Here is a 21,051-nt window from a genome sequence, read left to right on the forward strand (position 1 = left end):
CCGCTGAGGGCAATGTATCTTGTAGTGCCCTGGCTGATTGCATTGGTGACATACCAATGGCGGTCTCCGGTTAAAATTAGGGGGTGTCGTGGGTGGTACCGCGTTCGGTCGGTGGTGGGTCACAGGACCTGGCGTTGGGGTGCTGGACCTTACCAGAGGGCGGTTTCCACTAGCCTCTCCTTTTCTTCCCTCGTAATGCTCGTCTGCCAGCTTGGCCGCTTCCTCGATTGTGGCCGGCTTCCTGTCTCTGACCCAGTCCTTGGTGTCTGCAGGTGTGTGGTCAAAAAATTGTTCTAGCAAGAAGAGTTGTAGCACCTCCTCTAGCGTTGTGGCCTGGCAGCCCTGTATCCAGTTTTGGGCCGCCCGATACATCCTAAAAGCCCATTCGGTGTAGGAGTCTCGGCCCCCTTTCCGTAATGCCCGAAACTTTTTCCTGTAAGTCTCTGGGGTCACGGCATACCTGGCTAGCAGAATGTCTTTTACCCTGGCGTAGTCGTGTATGGCTGTATCAGGAACTGCTCGGTATGCCTCTGCTGCTCGGCCCGTGAGTTTGCTGCTTAGAATCGTGGTCTACTGCTCCGATTACAGACCCTCCAAAGCGCATTGACGCTCGAAATCTTGTAGGTATGCGTCAATTTCCATTTCTCCATCCGAAAAACTTTTAAACGCAGCATAGTTGATCTTTCTCCGCTGCCCTCCATTTATAGATCCGGCTAAGGAAGCGGAGTCTCCCTGGTTTACGCTTGCCTGTTGTGCTCTGCGTTCTGCGCTCACCTGCTCCAGGACTTGCGTCACCATCTCTGGTGGGGGATTTGGCCCATATAGGTTTAGCCTCCACATCACCTTCTGTTGGAACTCTGCTTCCTCCTGGCTGACATTTGCCATGCTGCTGGTTTGGTCCCCCTCCATAAGTTCTGCTATGAGGGTAGCTTTCTTTTTGTTGCTTGCCACCTGACCTCGGGCTTCCAGCAGATCCTTTAGCGTAGTCCTCTTCAGTCTCTCGTAATGCTGGGCCATTCACCTGCTGTCTTTATGCGTCCCATTCAACCCCGCTGCTTGCCACCAGTTGTTAAGACCTGCAGTGGTTATGGTACTGCGGCCTTCTTTCCGTCCCTCAATCGCCGAGCATAAGTGATTATCGCTACCATAGAAGGTAGGGGGATAGTGGAGATGAATGCAGTTTCCAAGATGAATGTTCCCCCCCAAACATGAGCCAAGACTTCATGAAGGGTGTCCAGATATTCAATAGCTTTAATGAGAGGCAGGTCTTATATACAGCAAAAGGAATACTTGAAGTAATCAGATGAACAATGACAATCTCCTCACACAACATCATACAATGGTTTACTAACGACCTCTAAGGAAACAGACGTCCTGTCTCCGATGTAATCCACATGTGTTAATTACTGGTCAGTTACCCAGACGAGGTGATGCAGAGATAAGCTCTTCTCACCTGCTAAACAATAGAAATTCACACAATGAACGCTTCTTGAGAGACAGACGAAAGTTCATTTACATGACACCGCAGACGATATTATCACAGCAAGCTCTGCCTGGGAGATATTGATATCAGTTAAGGAATAAACCAATTATCTCCAGGCAGAGAGCACCCCAAGTTTCCCAAAAGTTGGAACACCCCTTTCCACACAAGGTATCCCTACAATTACATATCCCCTGATAGCTCCGATCTGGGGGATCAACATATCCAAATTTCACCCAGATCGGTCCAGGGGTTCTTAAAAAACAAACAGAACCTATGAGAAAGTCCAGAATAAAGTCTATTTTCTTCACAAACATTAAAAAACATTCTAACATCATTGGCAGCATAGGCACAGAAGTCTAACCAAGCCATTCTTATACTCATCTCTTCAAGACTTTTAGACCGACTTCAAATGCCTAAGAATTAATATTTACATTATTACTCCCTTACGTGGAGACTCGATTCCATCACTTAGACATGACTCTCACTCGACTCCCGGCACAAAATAATACTAAAACCACATAAAAACGAGGGGCAGGGAGATACTGTTATAAAGGACTCCTTGAAGGGTGCAAGTTTTATTATAGATCCCATTCACTAAGTGTTCTGTTATGGAGTACTTTTATGCTTTTAAATTTAATGGTTGCTAATAAAGCAATTGAGATTTAATTCGATGTTTAGCCCCTTAGGGCTGAGAGTATTAGTCAGAAAAATCCATTTAGTTTCAGACTTAGAAATTTCCCGTACCATATTGGCACCCCTCCATTTAGGGTGTATTTTATCCACTCCCCAAAATTTTAACCCAATGGGGTTACGGTCATGTTTTTTCACAGAAATGTAAAGACACGCTATGTTCCTTATAGCTTGTCTTGGTGTTGTAGATATGTTCTGACACTCTCTTCCCTAGGGTGCGTTTGGTATGGCCTATGTACATAAAGCCACAAGGGCATTCCAAAGCCTATACTACGTGAGTGGAGGCACATGTTATGCATTCTTTTATTTGGAATTATTTGCCATTAGCTGTTGAGGTAAAACTGGTAAGACCTCGTAAATGAGTTGTTACCTTCTGACACGCCTTACATCGTCGGCATGCATGAAACCCTGTTTGATCCCAAAACATTTGTAAGGGTTTGGGTTGGTCAAGGACCTTTTTGATCACCTGATCCCCAAAAGATGGAGTTTTCCTATAGATGAGGGTAGGTATTTCGGGTAACGATGGTTTAAGGATTTTGTCTATTGTCAGGATGTTCCAGTGCTTCCTAAATATATTCTCCACTTCACAATATTGTTCATGATATTGGGATATGAAGCCCCACTCATGTTTTAGACTTGGACTCTTTATTTTGGGTTGAAGTAATGTCTCCTGTGTACTCTTACCAACCTCTTCTCTCATTTGCTCCAGTGTATCCTTATTATATCTGTGACGGTATCGGTATGATATCCCCGTCAACGTTCCCTTCTTCCCATAAAAGAAATCACAGCAGCACCCATACATGAGCCAAGGCTTAATGCTGGTATAACACAGAGTTTTAATAGTCAGAAACCAGAGTTTATATGTGGTTACAACTGTTACAATGACAAATCTCCGCCCCCCCTCACACAGTGGGGGGTCTTCAATACAGCTCCTTTGAAATAAAGATATTTCTTTGAACTACTCAGTAGCTAGCCGGCTCGGCACCGCATATAGAGAGATAATTATCACAAGGAAGCAATCAGCATAATTAACACAAGCCACTTATCTAATCACAGTAACCAGTAAACACAGGGCTAGAACAATTAACATTTGAAACAGGGCTAGCTGCAGAAGAGTAATTACAATTAATAGCCTTAAACAAGCAGGGAGGATTAAACTGACATATAGGTAAAAAGTCCATCACAATATCCCTTTTCAATGAACCGTTGTTTAATTAGGATAAGTCCTATTACCACACCCAACTTCAAACCATGCTTGAAGATGAGATAACATATAGACATTTACCCAATGATCCAACCAAAGGTTACAGGAATGACCTTCGGAATCTAGTGGATTACGGTTATTACATGCGAGTAATCACCAAAAAAGAAAAATAATTTCTGTGTCCCAGTTTTAATCGCATCCCGACCATTTATATGGTGCCCAAAATGCATAAGAACTCAGAAACTCCCCCAGCGAGGCCAATAGTAAATGGCATAGAATTCGGTTACCTCCCGGTTAGGACAATACTTAGATCATTTTCTACAGACCAGTTTACAAAACACTAAAGCATTCCTGAAAGATACCACTAGCTTCTTACAAAAGCTGAGTGAGGTCATCATTCCCAGAGATATTGAGATTTTATTAGTAACGGCTGATGTTTCAGCCTTGTACACAAACATACAACATGACGATGCGCTGTTGGCCCTTAACCACTTAAGCCCCGGACCAATATGCAGCCTAAAGACCCAAGGGGTTTTTACAGTTCGGGACTGCGTCGCTTTAACAGACAATTGCGCGGTCGTGCGACGTGGCTCCCAAACAAAATTGGCGTCCTTTTTTCCCCACAAATAGAGCTTTCTTTTGGTGGTATTTGATCACATCTGCGGTTTTTAGTTTTTGCGCTATAAACAAAAATAGAGCAACAATTTTGAAAAAAAAGCAATATTTTTTACTTTTTGCTGTAATAAATATCCCCCAAAAACATATATAAAAACATTTTTTTTCCTCAGTTTAGGCCGATACGTATTCTTCTACCTATTTTTAGTAAAAAAAATCGCAATAAGCGTTTATCGATTGGTTTGCGCAAAATTTATAGTGTTTACAAAATAGGGGATAGTTTTATTGCATTTTTATTTTTTTTTATTTTTTTACTACTAATGGCGGCGATCAGCAATTTTTTTCGTGACTGCGACATTATGGCGGACACTTCGGACAATTTTGACACATTTTTGGGACCATTGTCATTTTCACAGCAAAAAATGCATTTAAATTGCATTCTTTATTGTGAAAATGACAGTTGCAGTTTGGGAGTTAACCACAGGCGGCGCTGTAGGAGTTAGGGATCACTGTGTATGTGTTTACAACTGTTTGGGGGTGTGGCTGTAGGAATGACGTCATCGATCGTGTCTTCCCTATAAAGGGAATGACGCGATCGATGCGCCGCCATAGTGAAGGACGGGGAAGCCGTGTTTACACACGGCTCTCCTCGTTCTTCAGCTCCGGGGAGCGATCGCGACGGAGCGGCTATAAACAAATAGCCGCGCCGTGGTCCCGGATCGCTCCCCGAGCGGACCCGACCTCCGCATGTAGCGGGGGGGGTCCCGATCGGACCCCCCACCCGCTAATAGGGGAGGACGTACCCATACGCCCATGTGCCTGTACGTGCCATATTGTGGACGTATATGTACATGGGCTGGTCCTTAAGTGGCTAATTGGGCTCTGAGCCAACGAAAGGATTTACCATACATTCAAAAGAAATTCTTGAGAATGGCATTAGAATATTGCCTCACACTCAATTATTTTTGGTATGCAGGTGAATTCTATAGCCCAAAAATTGGAGTTGCTATGGGAGCCAAGTTTGCACCCAGTCTCGCTAATCTGTTCATGAGCGAGTGGGAGGACAAATGGATTTACAAAAACAGACAAAGGGAATTGATATTTTACCAAACGGTATATTGATGATCTGTGCATAGTGTGGCAGGGCACTGATGAGACCCTGAAAATTTTTTCTCTATGGTTAAACACTAACACCAATAACATCAAATTGGAGTTTAATTGGGATAAACAGCAAATTCACTACCTCGATGTATTGGTTATGAAGGGGGATGATAAATTAACCACTAAAGCCCACTTTAAAAGTACGAACAGGAATATCCCTGTACAGAGTGGCCATCACCCACAATGGTTGCGTAACATACCAAAGGGCCAATTCATGCGTATTCGACGCAATTGTACACACTATGACAATTATTTGACCCAGTCATCCCTAATTAAACAACGGTTCATTGAAAAGGGATATAATAAGGATAAACTGGAGCAAATGAGAGAAGAGGTTGGAAAGAGTACACAGGAGACATTACTTCAACCCAAAATAAGGAGTCCAAGTCTAAAACATGAGTGGGGCTTCATATCCCATTTTTTTAATAAAGGACTTTCCCAACGGTGTGTGTGTGTTTTTTCACAATTTGTTACACTTTCTTTGTGAAATGGTAGGGATACAATATACCACATTACCCATTCACATTGGGGGGGGCGGGATCTGGGGGTCCCCTTTGTGGAAGGGGTCTTCCAGATTCCAATAAGCCCCCCGCCAGCAGACCCCCACAACCACCAGGCAAGGGTTGTGGGGATGAGGCCCTTGTCCCCATCAACATGGGGACATGGTGCTTTGAGGGGTCACAGACCCCCAAAGCATCCTCCCAATGTTAAGGGCATGTGGCCTGGTACGGTTCAGGAGGGGGGGCACTCTCTGTCCCCCCTCTTTTCTGCAGCCGGCCAGGTTGCGTGCTCGGATAAAGGGTCTGGTGTGGATTTTTGGGGTGAACTCCAAGCCATTTATTTTGAAATTTGGGGTGGAGTTCCCCTTAAAATCCACACCAGACCTGAAGGGTCTGGAATGAATATTTGGGGAGGAACCCCACTTAATTTTTTTTTTTTAAATTGACGCGGGGTTCCCCTTAATATCCATACCAGACCTGAAGAGCCTGGTAATTGAATTTGGGGGGACCCCCATGCTATTCTCTCTGAATTCTCTCTGAATTGCCAGAGCCGACAATTCATTATAGCCGCAAGTCAGTTTTAAATGACTTTTTCCCTTCAGAAATGACACTTTTAGCTAGATTCACAGTCCTCGCCGCAACTTTAAGTCGGCGTAGCGTATCGTATTTACGCTACGCCGCCTTAAGTCAGAGAGGCAAGTACTGTATTCTCAAAGTACTTGCCTCCAAGCGCGCCTAATTCAAATTCAGCTGAGGGGGTGTGTTTTATGTTAATTAGGCTTGACCCGACGTGATTGACGTTTTTTTGGAACTGCGCATGCGCCGTGCGCCTACATTTCCCAGTGTGCATTACGGCTAAGTCCGCCACACGGGCCTATTGATTTTGACGTGGACGTAAACAACGTAAATCACTATTCACGGACGACTTACGCAAACAACGTAAAATTTTCGAATCTCGAAGCGGGAACGGCGGCCATACTTTAACATTACTATTCCATCTATAAGATGGAATAACTTTAGGCCTGATAACGCGTTACGTAAATGGCGTATCTGTACTGCGTCGGCCGGACGTACGTTCGTGAATAGGCGTATCTAGTGATTTACATATTCTACGCCGACCGCAATGGAAGCGCCACCTAGCGGCCAGCCAAAATATTGCACCCTAAGATAGGATGGCGCAAGCCATCCTATCTTAGATAGGTTTAAGTTTTATTCTGTTTGAGAATACACTTAAACTTAGGTCGGCGCAGATTCAGAGTTAGGTCGGCGTATCTACTGATACGCTGACCTAACTCTACCTGAATCTAGCTATTTGTGTCAGGGACGTACTGCTTGGTGCGCGCCTACACGCATGCGCCAACCACGAACCTTGCACGCACCTATTCAGCCATTGCTAGCACCTACGCGCATGCGTCAACCACGGAACTTGCACGCACCTGTGTGCATGCGCACGCGTTAGACGCACTTTGGCGCCCAGCAGCCTATAAAAGACGCTGTAGGGATGCTGCACCTCGCGGCTTGATCTGCGTCTGTTCTCTTGTATTCCTGTTCCTGTTTGAAGCATCCTGTTCCATCCTGACCTTGCTTCTATCTCCAGTCCTGACTTCGGCTTGTTTGACCCTGCTCAGGTCTCTGCCTGATTACCCATTGCTTAGACCCAGCCTGGACTCCGACTATTCTCCTGCCTGCCGTTATGCTGTTGCTCTGAAGTGTATGATCCGGCCTGCCTGACTCTGCTGCTCTGCTGACCTGCATCACCTGCTCCGCTGATCTGCATCTGCTGCTCTGCTGATTTGCATCACTTGCTTCCTGCCCAGTGGTTCCAGCTTCAGCAACAGCAACTATTAGAACAGGCAACCTTACCTCACCGTGCTCTTACCACCACTGTCCCCATTCCAGTGGTCTCCAAGTCTGGGTTGTACGGGAGGTCTCCTTCCACGGATCAGACTCACAGCCAGGTATGTAACACTTTGTGCAGAGACAGTTCTAAGGCCCCATACACACAAGAGGATTTATCCGCGGATACGGTCCAGCGGACCGTATCCGCGGATAAATCCTCTCGAGGATTTGCGCGGATTTCCATGCGATGGAGTGTACTCACCATCGAATCGAAATCCGCGCCGAAATCCTCTGGCGATGACGTGTCGCGCCTTCGCCGCGATTATGACGCGGCGACGTGCGCGACGCTGTCATATAAGGAATTCCACGCATGCGTTGAATCATTACGACGCATGCGGGGGATCCCTTCGGACGGATGGATCCGGTGAGTCTGTACAGACCAGCGGATCCATCCGTTGGGATGGATTCCAGCGGATAGATTTGATAGCATGTCATCAAATATTTATCCGCTGGAAATCCATCCCAGGGGATAAAAATCCGCGGAAACAGATCCGCTGGATTGTACACACCATAGGATCTATCTGCTGAAACCCATTCGCTGGGATTTTTCAGCGGATGGATTCTATCGTGTGTATGGGGCCTTAGTGTGGGAAACATGCGCTACTTCACAGGCTTACTATAGACACCCCCCAGGTACGAAATTTAAAGAAATATTTCACTTTTATTGTTTCACTTAAAGCATTATTAAAATCACTGCTCCCGGAAAAACGGCCGCTTTTAAAACTTTTTTTGCATTGATACATGTCCCCTGGGGCAGGACCCGGGTCCCCAAACACTCACCTGGGGCAGGACCCGGGTCCCCAAACACTCACCTGGGGCAGGACCCGGGTCCCCAAACACTCACCTGGGGCAGGACCCGGGTCCCCAAACACTCCCCTGGGGCAGGACCCAGGCCCCCAAACACTCCCCTGGGGCAGGACCCAGGCCCCCAAACACTCCCCTGGGGCAGGACCCGGGTCCCCAAACACTCCCCTGGGGCAGGACCCAGGCCCCCAAACACTCCCCTGGGGCAGGACCCGGGTCCCCAAACACTCACCTGGGGCAGGACCCGGGTCCCCAAACACTCACCTGGGGCAGGACCCGGGCCCCCAAACACTCCCCTGGGGCAGGACCCGGGTCCCCAAACACTCCCCTGGGGCAGGACCCGGGTCCCCAAACACTCCCCTGGGACACTTTTTAGGACAATAACTTGCATATTAACCTTTAAAATTCACACTTTAGATTTCTCCCATAGACTTTGAACTGTGTGTTCTGCGGCTTTTCGAAATTTGACGCAAACACCCCAAATTGTTCGCCAAATAGGCGAACAGGCACTGTTCGAGTCGAGCATGAGTTCGACTTGAACTTGAAGCTCATCCCTACTCACTACATATGTGTTATATATACACTTTTTTAATGTTTAATATTTCACTTCACAGGTATATTTATGTATGGTAGTTAGTGCCATACAAGGTGATTAAACACCACCAAAAGAAATCTCTATCTGTGTGACCCCCACTTGTCCTGCCGGTTCCCTACAAGTCCCCGGAGTCAGGGCCGGCGCTAGCGCAAGGCAACATTGGCGCTTGCATTATGGCGCCAGAGCCAGCCAGGGGTCAGGGCGGAAAATTGGTTGCGGCCGCCCGAACGAGACCTCCACCTCCCCGCGGTTTCCACTATGAGTGCGCCGTGCGGGGTGCAGTTCACCCAGGCGTCACAGAGATGGTGGCGCTCAAGCGCCAGAGTGCTCCGCTTCCTCCTTCTCTCCTTGCTCTGAGCTCTCCACCGCCGCGAGTTTTGAGTCCTCCTCCTCACCATCATCATGTTCTCCACCCGGGCGGCGCAGCTGCACACTGTCCTCTCCTCTCCAGCTGCCGCCCGGGTGGGGTTTGTCTTGGGGGGGTGTTGTGGTGGCCTCTGTACTAATAGAGGGGGGAGGGTGACTGTACTAATGAAGGGTGGTTTGTGGGGGGGGTCTGTACTAATTGTGGGGGATGGCTTGTGGGGGGGGTCTGTACTAATGGGGGCTGGCTTGTGGGGGGGTCTGTACAAATGGAGGGAGCGGTTTGTCCGGGGGGGGGGTCTGTACTAATGGAAGGGGGGTCTCTGCTAATGGGGGGTGGTTGTCCTGTGGGGGGGTCTGTACTAATAGGGGGGTGATTTATGGGGGGGGTATGTACTTATGGAGGCGGGAGGTTTTTCCTGAGGAGGGGGTCTGTACTAATGGAGGGGGGGTGGTTTGTCCTCGGGGGCAGCAGTGTGTGTGGGCTGCCGCTGCGGTCTGCATTTTAAGGACGAGTCCAGACCACGCCGCGCTCACCACACAGGCCGGACACACGCCCGTAGAGCCGCCGCCGTGACTTACAAGGCTTCAGAAACAGGTAAGGGGGATCTGTTTTAAAGTTTCCTGTTTAAACAAAAACACCAAATCCCTTCAAGAATATATTAAGCAGCCTGTATAATGTACTATTGCTGGGATTTGTAGTCCTCTGTATCTGCTGGTATTCTTCATTGCGTCTTATATAATGTATTATTGCTGGGATTTGTAGTCCTCTGTATCTGCTGGTATTCTGCATTGCGTTTTATATAATGTATTATTGCTGGGATTTGTAGTCCTCTGTATCTGCTGGTATTCTGCATTGCGTTTTATATAATGTATTATTGCTGGGATTTGTAGTTCTCTGTATCTGCTGGTATTCTGCATTGCATTTTATATAATGTATTGCTGTGATTTGTTGCTCCCCTATAGCTGCTGTTATTCTCCATTGCGTTGTATAATGTATTATGCACCGTTGCCCTAGTTGGCAAAAATCCTTGCACCGGCCCTGCCCCCGGAGTGACCCCCAGATACTGAGATCTCACAGTCCACGCAGCAGGTCCACCCAGCCCAACCAGATTCCAGCCGCTGCCCCAAGACATCTCTTATGCCGCAGGCTACCATTGGCTGGAATGTCATCATTACCCTGTGCATGTCACCTATGGGGGGGAGACTGACTCCTCCAGTGTGACCGGCTCCGTGATCTCTGTACAGCACTGCGGTATATGTCAGAGCTATACACATGTAGAATAATAATAGTGTGTGACTGTGGGGGGGAGAGGTGACATTAGAGTGTAAGCTCCTCTGGTACAGAGACTGATTTGATTGGCTCAGTGATCTCTGTACAGCGCTGAGGTATATGTCAGAGCTAAAAAAAATGTATATTAACCCCTTGCCGACCGCTGCGCGACTATATAAGTCGGCAGAATTGCACAGCTGGGCAGATCGACGTATATTTACGTCACCTTGAAGACGCGGCATTGTGGGCACGCGCCGCCACTCCGCGAGTCTGACCGTGGGTCCCGTGGACTTGATGTCAGCGGGCATATCCGCGATCGCCTCACGGAGAGGAAGAACGGGGAAATATTAATGTAATCAAGCATTTCCCTGTTCTGCCTAGTGACAGGACACTGATCACATCTCCCTGTGATCGGAGCGTTGATCAATGTGGTGTCACGCGTAACCCCCCACAGTTAGAACACATCCCTAGGACACACTTAACCCCTTTAGTGCCCCCTCCTGGTTAACTCCTTCACATTTCCACAGTAATAAGTGCGTTTTGATAGCTCTGATCGCTGTATAAATGTAAATGGCCCCAAAATGGCGCCAAAAGTGTCCGATGTGTCCGCCATAATGTCGCAGTCATGATAAAAATTGCCTCCATTACTAGTAAAAACAAAAGTATTAATAAAAATGCCATAAAACTATCCCCTATTTTGTAGACGCTATAACTTTTGCGCAAACCAATTAATAAACGCTTATTGCGATTTTTTTACAAAAAATATGTAGAAGAATACGTATCGGCCTGAGGAAAAAATAATATATTTTTGGGGGGATATTTATTATAGCAAAAAGTAAAAAAAATATTGCATTTTCTATGTTATCACTTTATAAAATCAGAACATGTCACTATAGCCCTGCAGATACACACACTTGTGTTGGTGTGAAATGTTGGAGTGTCAGCTCTGTGGGCTCACATAAGATAGAATTGTATCTGGGAGAATTCACATTCTTTCCTGTTCCCTGCAGGGAGGGGGCTGGACTCCAGCAGGGGAGGGGTTACTGAGGGAGGTGACTCCTGTCCTGCTGTGATTGGTGGAAGGTCGGTCCCCATCAGGTATATAAGTGTCTCCTCACCTTCAGGAGATACAGAACTTCTCTCATATCCATCAGGTAAGTGTTATGGAGGAGGGGGAGGGGGTGTCAGTCCTGTATGGGGGTCCTGAATCTTCATATCACTGGCATAATGATGAGTTTCTGATGTATTGTCTCCATTTATAATGTTGGTGCCATATAATTCCTGAATAATAATATAATAATAATACACCATGTATAGAGCTCAGGGGGATTTACTAAAGGAGTGGATTATGGTCACTCTTCCAATAACCCCCATTACTATCTATATAGGAGGGTCTATGGGACGTCACACCAGAAGTAAATGTTGGGGACAAATACCTTTTCCTTAATTTTCCCAAATATATCCCGATGGTACAAAACCCCAATTTATAAAGTTACTCCGGACTCATCCCGGTTTCTTCATCTTAAAGTTGGTGAAATGGATTATTATCAGAGGGAGCCAGAGGAGGAAAATGTCACCATAAGGGATACTTCAGGTTCCTGGGGAAACTTCTCCATGTTGGGGATGGAGACCGAAAAATGTATCAATGAGGAAAAGTGAAATGATTTTGTCCCCCGGTGTAGACGAAAGTTGGGTTCTTCCAGTGTAGAGGGATGTTGGGTTCTCCCGGTGTAGAGGGATGTTGGGTTCTCCTGTTGTAGACGAATGTTGGATTCTCCTGGAGGGATTTTGGGTTCTCCCGGTGTAGATAGATGTTGGGTTCTCCCGGTGTAGAGGGATGTTGGGTTCTCCTGTTGTAGACGAATGTTGGGTTCTCCTGGTGTAGACAGATGTTGGGTTCTCCCGGTGTAGAGGGATGTTGGGTTCTCCCGGTGTAGAGGGATGTTGGGTTCTCCTGGTGTAGAGAGATGTTGGGTCTTCCCAGTGTAGAGGGATGTTGGGTTCTCCTGTGTAGACGGATGTTGGGTTCTCCCGGTGTAGAGGGATGTTGGGTTCTCCTGGTGTAGAGGGATGTTGGGTTCTCCCGGTGTAGAGGGATGTTGGGTTCTCCCGGTGTAGAGGGATGTTGGGTTCTCCTGTGTAGACGAATGTTGGGTTCTCCTGGTGTAGAGGGATGTTGGGTTCTCCCGGTGTAGAGGGATGTTGGGTTCTCCCGGTGTAGAGGGATGTTGGGTTCTCCTGTTGTAGACTAATGTTGGATTCTCCTGGTGTAGAGGGATTTTGGGTTCTCCCGGTGTAGAGGGATGTTGGGTTCTCCTGTTGTAGACAAATGTTGGGTTCTCCTGGTGTAGAGAGATGTTGGGTTCTCCCGGTGTAGAGGGATGTTGGGTTCTCCCGGTGTAGACGGATGTTGGGTTCTCCCGGTGTAGAGGGATGTTGGGTTCTCCTGGTGTAGAGGGATGTTGGGTCTTCCCAGTGTAGAGGGTTGTTGGGTTCTCCCGATGTAGATGGATGTTGGATTCTCTCGGTGTAGACCGATGTTGGGTTCTCCGTGTAGACGGATGTTGGGTTCTCCCGGTGTAGAGGGATGTTGGGTTCTCCCAGTGTAAATGGATGTTGGGTTCTCCCGGTGTAGACGGATGTGGGGTTCCTTGTGATGTTCTCTGTCCTTCATGTCATATTTGGGGTCTCAGTTTCCCACCATATTTGTATAGAGGTTATTTATGGTGAGATATCATCCCGTTCTCCACACATTCTCCGTCCCTCTCAGGTCTTCCTGGAATTCTGAAGATGAAGATGAAGCTTCTCCTTTGTGTCGTTCTCCTGTCTGTGGCCACAGCAGTGGACAGTATTCCTGATCTCAGCTCTTTAGGTAGGTCACACTCCGCTCTTCATGATAAGAACACATTCTTTCTTCTGCTTTGAATCTTCTTGCTGTGTAATTTTCAATCAATTTACATCAGTGGTCTCCAAACTATGGCCCAAGGGCCAGATGCGGTCCTTTGCTTGCCTTTATCTGGCCCTTGGAGCTCTCTCTATTCCTCCCAATGATACGAGACACTATTCTGCCATCTGACACCGATAATGGAGCACCATTTCTCCCACTGACACCACTAATGGGGCACTGTTCCTCCCTATGATACCAGCAATGGGGCACTATTCCTCCTCCTAATACCAGATGTTTACTTCCACTGATGCCAGGAAAATTTTCACTCCCCCTGGCCAAAGTCCGGCCCTCCAAGAGTCTGAAGGACAATAAACCGGCCCTTTGTTTAGAATGTTTGGAGACCCCTGATTTACATCATCAAAAGGTTCTCACAGGGCTTTGTTAGGAGTGGGGGAGGGAGGAGGGTGGAGCCCACAAGGTACTTGGAACCCAACAAAAGAGCAAATACATTCTTCAATAAATTAGAAATTCCAATGAGAATGAAGTTCTCTTACAAGGCTGAGGGCGAGAAAGGACTTGTGAGGTTTCTTGTTCTGTAGGTCCAGTAATGGGGAACCTCCATTGGTTGGAGAGATGACTGTAGGGCTGGTAAGTTGAATTGGTGTAAGGGGGGGATTGATGGGCAGGCGGGTGACACTTCCTCCATGTGTCCCTCCTAGTTGGGCTACACTAGGCACTCTGGTTGGGGTCACCGCCTTACACATGGGGTACTTTTACTTGGACCGAGGACTGAACTTTAGTAAAAATGTTGGATGTTATATACACCACCATGGTCAGGGATCCATGTAGGAGAGCCAATGCCCCTCCACCTGTCCAGCGTATCACCACCTACCTCACTCCAAGGAAAGGTATGGAGCCCTTTACTGGAACAACTTGGAAAAAAACGGAAAAAGTTGTTCTAAAGGCAGAAGGTGCGTTCTAAGCAGGAAGGTAAAAAGAACAACCCCCCCCCCTCCCCCATCACTTACTTGAGCCTCATACAGTAGGTGTGCGCAGACTGTGGCATTAGGGTGCCTTCCCCCCCCCGAAGCTCAAACACACACGTCTGTCCTGTGTAGGGATGAGCTTCGAGCTCGAGTCGAACTCATGTTCGACTCGAACATTGCCTGTTTGCCTGTTCGGTGAACAATGAACAATTAGGGGTGTTCGCGGCAAATTCGAAAGCCGAGGAACACCCTGTTAAAGTCTATGGGAGAAATCTAAAGTGTTAATTTTAAAGGCTAATATGCAATTTATTGTCCTAAAAAGTGTTTGGGGACCCGAGTCCTGTCCCAGGGGAGTGTTTGGGGACCCGGGTCCTGCCCCAGGGGGAGTGTTTGGGGACCCGGGTCCTGCCCCAGGGGAGTGTTTGGGGACCCGGGTACTGCCCCAGGGGAGTGTTTGGAGACCCGGGTCCTGCCCTAGGGGGAGTGTTTGGGGACCCGGGTCCTGCCCCAGGGGAGTGTTTGGGGACCCGGGGTCCTACCCCAGGGGAGTGTTTGGGGACCTGGGTCCTGTCCCAGGGGAGTGTTTAAGGACCCGGGTCCTGCCCCAGGGGATTGTTTGGGGACCCGGGTCCTGTCCCAGGAAACATGTATCAATGCAAAAAAAAGGTTTAAAAACTGCCGTTTTTTCAGGAGCAGTGAATTTAATAATGCTAAAAGTGAAACAATAAAAGTGTAATATTACTTTAAATTTCATACCTAGGGGGGGTGTAAAGTCAGCATGTGAAAAAGCGCATGTTTCCCGTACATAGAACTGTCCCTGCACAAAGTGTCATTTCTGAAAGAAAAAAAGGCATTTAAAACCGGCTTTGCGGCTCTAATGAATTGTCGGCTCTGGCAATTACAGAGAGGATTCATTCATAAAAAAATAAAATAAAAAAGCGTGGGGGTCCCCCCAAATTCCATTAACAGGCCCTTCAGGTCTGATATGGATATTAAGGGGAACCTGCCGTCAATTTAAAAAAAAATGACGTGGAGTTCCCCCCAAATATCCATACCAGTCCCTTCAGGTCTCAGTTTCCCACCAGACCTTTAGGTCTGGTGTGGATTTTAAGGGGAACAACGCATGCGCAGTACGTTCGGCGCGGGAACGCGCTTAATTTAAATACTACATGCCCCCTACCCGCCTAATGTGAATAAAGCACTTGCCTGTAAAACTTGCTCTGATGGTTCGTTCAAGCCCTTTTGAACAACCTGCCTCCGGGTTCTTCTCAAGCCGACCTCCCACCGAACGGCACACAGCCTGGGATCTCCTCAGTAGAAGGGGGACCCAGTCAGTCACTGGGGCCCCTCTGTGGCATCAGTTGCTCCGGGCCAGGAGGGCCCAGAGTCCGGAACTCCGCGTTGCGCGCGACCCCAGGCCAGGTATGCCATGGTGGTGGGGCCCGCGATGTGTGCACACCCTAAAGGTGGGTGTCGCACCTGGAACCAGGAACCCGGGAAGAACCCAGAACAACGGCCTCCGCCACAGAAATACCCCTCCCCAGCATGCCCCGCAAGGGAAAACTCCTCTAATTGGCTGCTGAGCTGGACCTCTCTGGCACCACCTGCCACCCAGGGATGGCACCACATCTCTAGACAGCAGTCTGGCACACAGAACAATCCAGATTTGGCGACAGACAAATTTGACATAATTCGGAATGAGAGCAAATTATCTCTCTCATTCCCCCACTAACTTTAGCGTAGTGCCTTTACTGAAAGTAAGGGGGCGCCACATTTACTTTAGAGATATCATATGAAACAGTTATATAAAATCAAATAAATTGAATCAATGTTATAACTGGTCCACACAGGTTATCACAATATTGGTAATATGATAGAGTTTGGTTATAGAACCTCAAAGAAGTACAAATCAAAAAGATATAAGTGTAGGATGTGTAACCAGGCGGTGGGTCCAGAGGAAAGGAGGAGCTCTACAGGTTACGCCTTGTTGAAACGCTTCCTCAGGAGCATAGATATATGAATCTATTAAAATAGATACAGACACAAAGATTTTTATGAATAAACAACATTTACATACATAAAATAATAAATCATTATACATCTATAATTGCTAGTATGTGGCAGAACAGCAGCAGGACGGGCCCCAGGGGCCCTATGGAGCATGGGGGCAACCATGCCTCTGTTACGGCATAAACAGATATTGCAACGGAAGCCAATCATTTAGAGCCAAACATCTATAAAAATTAGGGTTGTCCCGATACCACTTTTTTAGGACCGAGTACAAGTACCGATACTTTTTTTTAATGTGACAGTTTTCAAATTTATGAATGTCTCTTACATTGGTGATCAGTGAGAAGGATGTCTCTTACATTGGTGGTCAGTGGGAAGGATGTCTCTTATATTGGTGGTCAGGGTATTGGGCACAGGGTATGGGGCACATTAGAGTACTGGGCACAGGGTATGGGGCACATCAGAGTACTGCGCACAGGGTACGGGGCACATCAGGGTACTGGGCACATCAGAGTACTGGGCACAGGGTATGGGGCACATCAGGGTACTGGGCACATCAGGGCACAGCGAGGTATTGGGCACATCAGGGCACAGCGAGGTATTGGGCACATCAGGGCACTGGGCACAGCGGGGTACTTGGGCACAGGGTATGGTGCACATCAGGGTACTGGGCACATCAGGGCACAGCGGGGTACTGGGCACATCAGGGTACTTGGGCACATCGTACTGGGCACAGCGGGGCACTGGGCACATCAGGGTACTGGGCACATCAGGGCACAGCGGGGTACTGGGCACATCAGGGTACTGGGCACATCAGGGCACAGCAGGGTACTGGGCACATCAGGATACTTGGGAACATCGTACTGGGCACAGTGGGGTACTGGGCACAGGGCACATCAGGGTACTGGGCACATCAGGGCACAGCGGGGTACTGGGCACATCAGGGTACTTGGGCACATTGTACTGGGCACAGCGGGGCACTGGGCACATCAGGGCATCAGGGCACTGGGCATGGGGCACATCAGATTAATGGGCACAGGGTACTGGGCACATCTGGGCATGGCAGGGCACAGCAGGGCACTGTTTTGTTTCAGTTTCCTTTTAAATGCAGAGTAGCGCAGGAAGCGGCTCACATCTGTAATAAGTGGCTGTAATAAGTTCTTACTGTTCTCTATCATGTTGCGCTATTCCCCGGCGGCCCCTCCTCTCCTCTCGTCCATCTCAGATGATGTCACAAGCGTACAACGAGAGGAGACGAGAGGAGGGGAGGGGCCACCGTGAACAGTGCGACATCATATAGAACAGTAGGAACTAATTACAGCCACTTATTACCCGCCCCCTCGCCGCCCCGCCGCTCTCGCAATAGAGAAGTATCGGGTCAGGCATCGGCTGCATTGTACTCGCGCAAATGCTCGGTATCGATACCGAAACTAGTATCAGTATCAGGACAACCCTAATAAAAATGATAAATAAAATAGAATAGAATGGGAGAGACGGGCCCACTCGCAGGGTTGGCCGCATTGAAGGAAACAACAGTCGGCCTTTTTGCCTCGACAATGGCGATGTGTTGTAACATATAGCCAGGCGGGGAAGTGATATCTGTGGATAGTGGTGGAAAAAATGTATCAAGTATTCATCCAAATGATTGGTTAGTATATATGCAGCACATAGCCGAAACTGCTGGGGAAAAGTGGCTCTGCCAGAACCTCTCTAGCGCCAACTGTCGCCCAGGGGTGGGATCGCACCCCTGAAACGCAGACTGACCCACAAGACAGTTCTGAAAGGACAGCAGCCCTGTAATTTAACAAATTGTGAATGGGAGCAAAATAACTCTCCCATTCCCCACTAACTTTAGCGTAGTGCCCATACTGAAAGTAAGGGGGCGCTACATATATATGCCCTTACCAAAAGTACCTCACCCCCATACATCAGAACCATTTACCAGAACTGAATTCAGTTCTCATTAGGTAAATACATAGGTGTGTATTTCTCTCTTTGATTCATATTGCACTTAGAATTATATTATATTATATGCTCTGATGTGAAATCTCCGGGGCCAAGAGAGCGAGGCCGCCGATTTCAGTCAGATATGTAGTCTCTCTCTCATAAGTCCCTTGTTCAGCCACTTGGGAGGTGGAATTCAAGGAGTGGTGTGGTAACCTTTTGTCCAATTACATCAGGACTACATGTCCCAAGTTTCTCTGCTTTACCCAGGACAGGCATTCTCCACTCCTCTGACATGAAATGCTGTAGTCTTTGGTAAAACAGGCACTAGAGGGAAATGTCAGGTCAGCTGCCCCTGAGTAACATCTTACTCCATCATGGCATAGCTGGCACCTGGCTACACTAGTATTGAGTGGGACGGCTATATCTTCTCATTTACATTTGTAGGTTCCTCATATCTCTGTCTTTTCTTCCAGCTGCTGCATTGCAAGGGAACAGTAAACTTGTCTGCACCGGCGTCAGCACCCCAGGGTTATCTGCTACCTGTCCTGATGGTAAGTGACCAGAAGACCCCGAATAGAGTTCAGGATCAGTGTGACAGAGACGTGTCCTTCAATCCAGACCACCTATTAGGTCCCTGAGATGTCAGACCACTCATGAGGTCCTAGAGATCTCAGACCACCCATGTGGTCCTAGAGATCTCAGACCACCCATGAGGTCCTAGAGATTTCAGACCACTCATGAAGTACTAGAGATCTCAGACGATCCATGAGGTCCTAGAGATCTCAGACGATCCATGAAGTCATAGAGATCTCAGACCACCCATGAAGTCCCCGCTATCTCAGACCACCCATGAAGTACTAGAGATCTCAGACCACCCATGAGGTCCCTGAGATCTCAGACCACCCAAGAGGTCCTAAAGATCTCAGACCACCCATGAGGTCCTAGAGATCTCAGACCACCCATGAAGTACTAGATATCTCAGACCACCCATGAGGTCCCTGAGATCTCAGACCACCCATGAAGTACTAGAGATCTCAGACCACCCATGAAGTCCTAGAGATCTCAGACCACCCATGAGGTCCTAGAGATCTCAGACCACCCATGAAGTACTAGAGATCTCAGACCACCCATGAAGTACTAGAGATCTCAGATGATCCATGAGGTCCTAGAGATCTCAGACGATTCATGAAGTCATAAAGATCTCAGACCACCCATGAGGTCCCTGAGATCTCAGACCACCCATGAAGTACTAGAGATCTCAGACCACCCATGAAGTACTAGAGATCTCAGACCACCCATGAGGTCCTAGAGATCTCAGACCACCCATGAGGTCCTAGAGATCTCAGACAACCCATGAAGTACTAGAGATCTCAGACCACCCATGGGGTCCATGAGATCTCAGACCACCCATGAGGTCCATGAGATCTCAGACCACCCATGAAGTACTAGAGATCTCAGACCACCCATGAAGTACTAGAGATCTCAGACGATCCATGAGGTCCTAGAGATCTCAGACGATCCATGAAGTCATAGAGATCTCAGATCACCCATGAAGTCCCTGATATCTCAGACCACCCATGAGGTCCTAGAGATCTCAGACCACCCACGAGGTCCCTGAGATCTCAGACCACCCATGAAGTACTAGAGATCTCAGACCACCCATGAGGTCCTAGAGATCTCAGACCACCCATGAGGTCCTAGAGATCTCAGACCACCCATGAGGTTCTAGAGGTCTTAGACCACCCATGAAGTACTAGAGATCTCAGACCAAATATGAGAAGAAGGACCACTGTCACCCTCAGCAGAACAGTTGGAACAGTCTAAGAAATGAGAGGAGGGAGGTCTGGATGTTCACCCAAAGCCTTTATATGAGGGTATTTTGGGGTACACCTCAGGGGACTCCAATCTTCTGTATATTGCTGTGTATATATGTATGATTGTAGAATGTTATAATCAGATATTTCATCACCGCCTCTTCTCATTTTATTCAGGTTACATCCCCACGACTTGTGTCTGCACGAAGGGCTGCGTTTCGTGGAGCGTCCAGCGTGAGAATACCTGTCTATGTCAGTGCCCCAATGTTGACATGACAACGGCCCGCTGCTGCAAAGTCGGCTATTAGTAGAGTCTGACCACCAGAGGGCGATGGGAGTGACACCGCTGAATGATCTCTTCTATCACAATAGCTCCACATCACATCTATTATATGGTTGTAGAACGGCTGAGGGGGTCCAATAATAAAAGGTTGAAGTTTATAGTTTGTGATTTCTTTTGTAGCAAATAAAGTTTTCATGAAAATGTTGTTCAGTTACTCCGCCCTAATCCCGGATTCTTTATTCCTCACAGTGGGAGGGCGGAGTCGGGGTGACATCACAGGTTCTCTTTAGTTTTAGCTGGACCAATCAGGTTTTCATAGCTCCTCCTCCTGAGTTGGTGACTCTGTAAAACATTTATAAAGTGGAGAAAGCCCAGTGAGAAGCGCGGCGGTAGAAGCGGGGGGATTATTTTGTAGATCTCTATAGACAGGTCCCTCTGTATAGGATCTCCATAATGAGAACCAAAACTGAGATGTGTGCAGATTTCATCCCTCTGAGATGGGAGAACACACCAATATGGAGCGATGGGATTGGTTAC

At 47.9% G+C, this 21,051-nt stretch overlaps 1 protein-coding gene across 1 annotated transcript; it reads left to right on the top strand.

The window, feature by feature from the left end:
- The first annotated feature begins 13,316 nt into the window (after positions 1-13,316).
- On the top strand, positions 13,317-20,715 carry LOC120924741 (resistin-like beta). The gene is made up of 3 exons (XM_040335761.1): positions 13,317-13,459; positions 18,891-18,968; positions 20,409-20,715. The coding sequence occupies exons 1-3, from the start codon at positions 13,378-13,380 to the stop codon at positions 20,537-20,539; spliced, it is 291 nt and encodes a 96-aa protein (XP_040191695.1). The 5' UTR covers positions 13,317-13,377; the 3' UTR covers positions 20,540-20,715.
- The last annotated feature ends 336 nt before the right edge of the window (positions 20,716-21,051 follow it).

This window comes from Rana temporaria, chromosome 1 (genome assembly GCF_905171775.1).
Source record: "Rana temporaria chromosome 1, aRanTem1.1, whole genome shotgun sequence".
NCBI lineage: Eukaryota > Metazoa > Chordata > Amphibia > Anura > Ranidae > Rana > Rana temporaria.

Excerpts from the sequence above, each read along its gene's own strand:
- LOC120924741 (XM_040335761.1), top strand. The coding sequence starts at position 13,378 with ATGAAGATGAAGCTTCTCCTTTGTGTCGTTCTCCTGTCTGTGGCCACA. Across the intron at positions 13,460-18,890 it reads TCCTGATCTCAGCTCTTTAG|CTGCTGCATTGCAAGGGAAC; the intron begins GTAGGTCACACT and ends CTTTTCTTCCAG. Across the intron at positions 18,969-20,408 it reads ATCTGCTACCTGTCCTGATG|GTTACATCCCCACGACTTGT; the intron begins GTAAGTGACCAG and ends CATTTTATTCAG.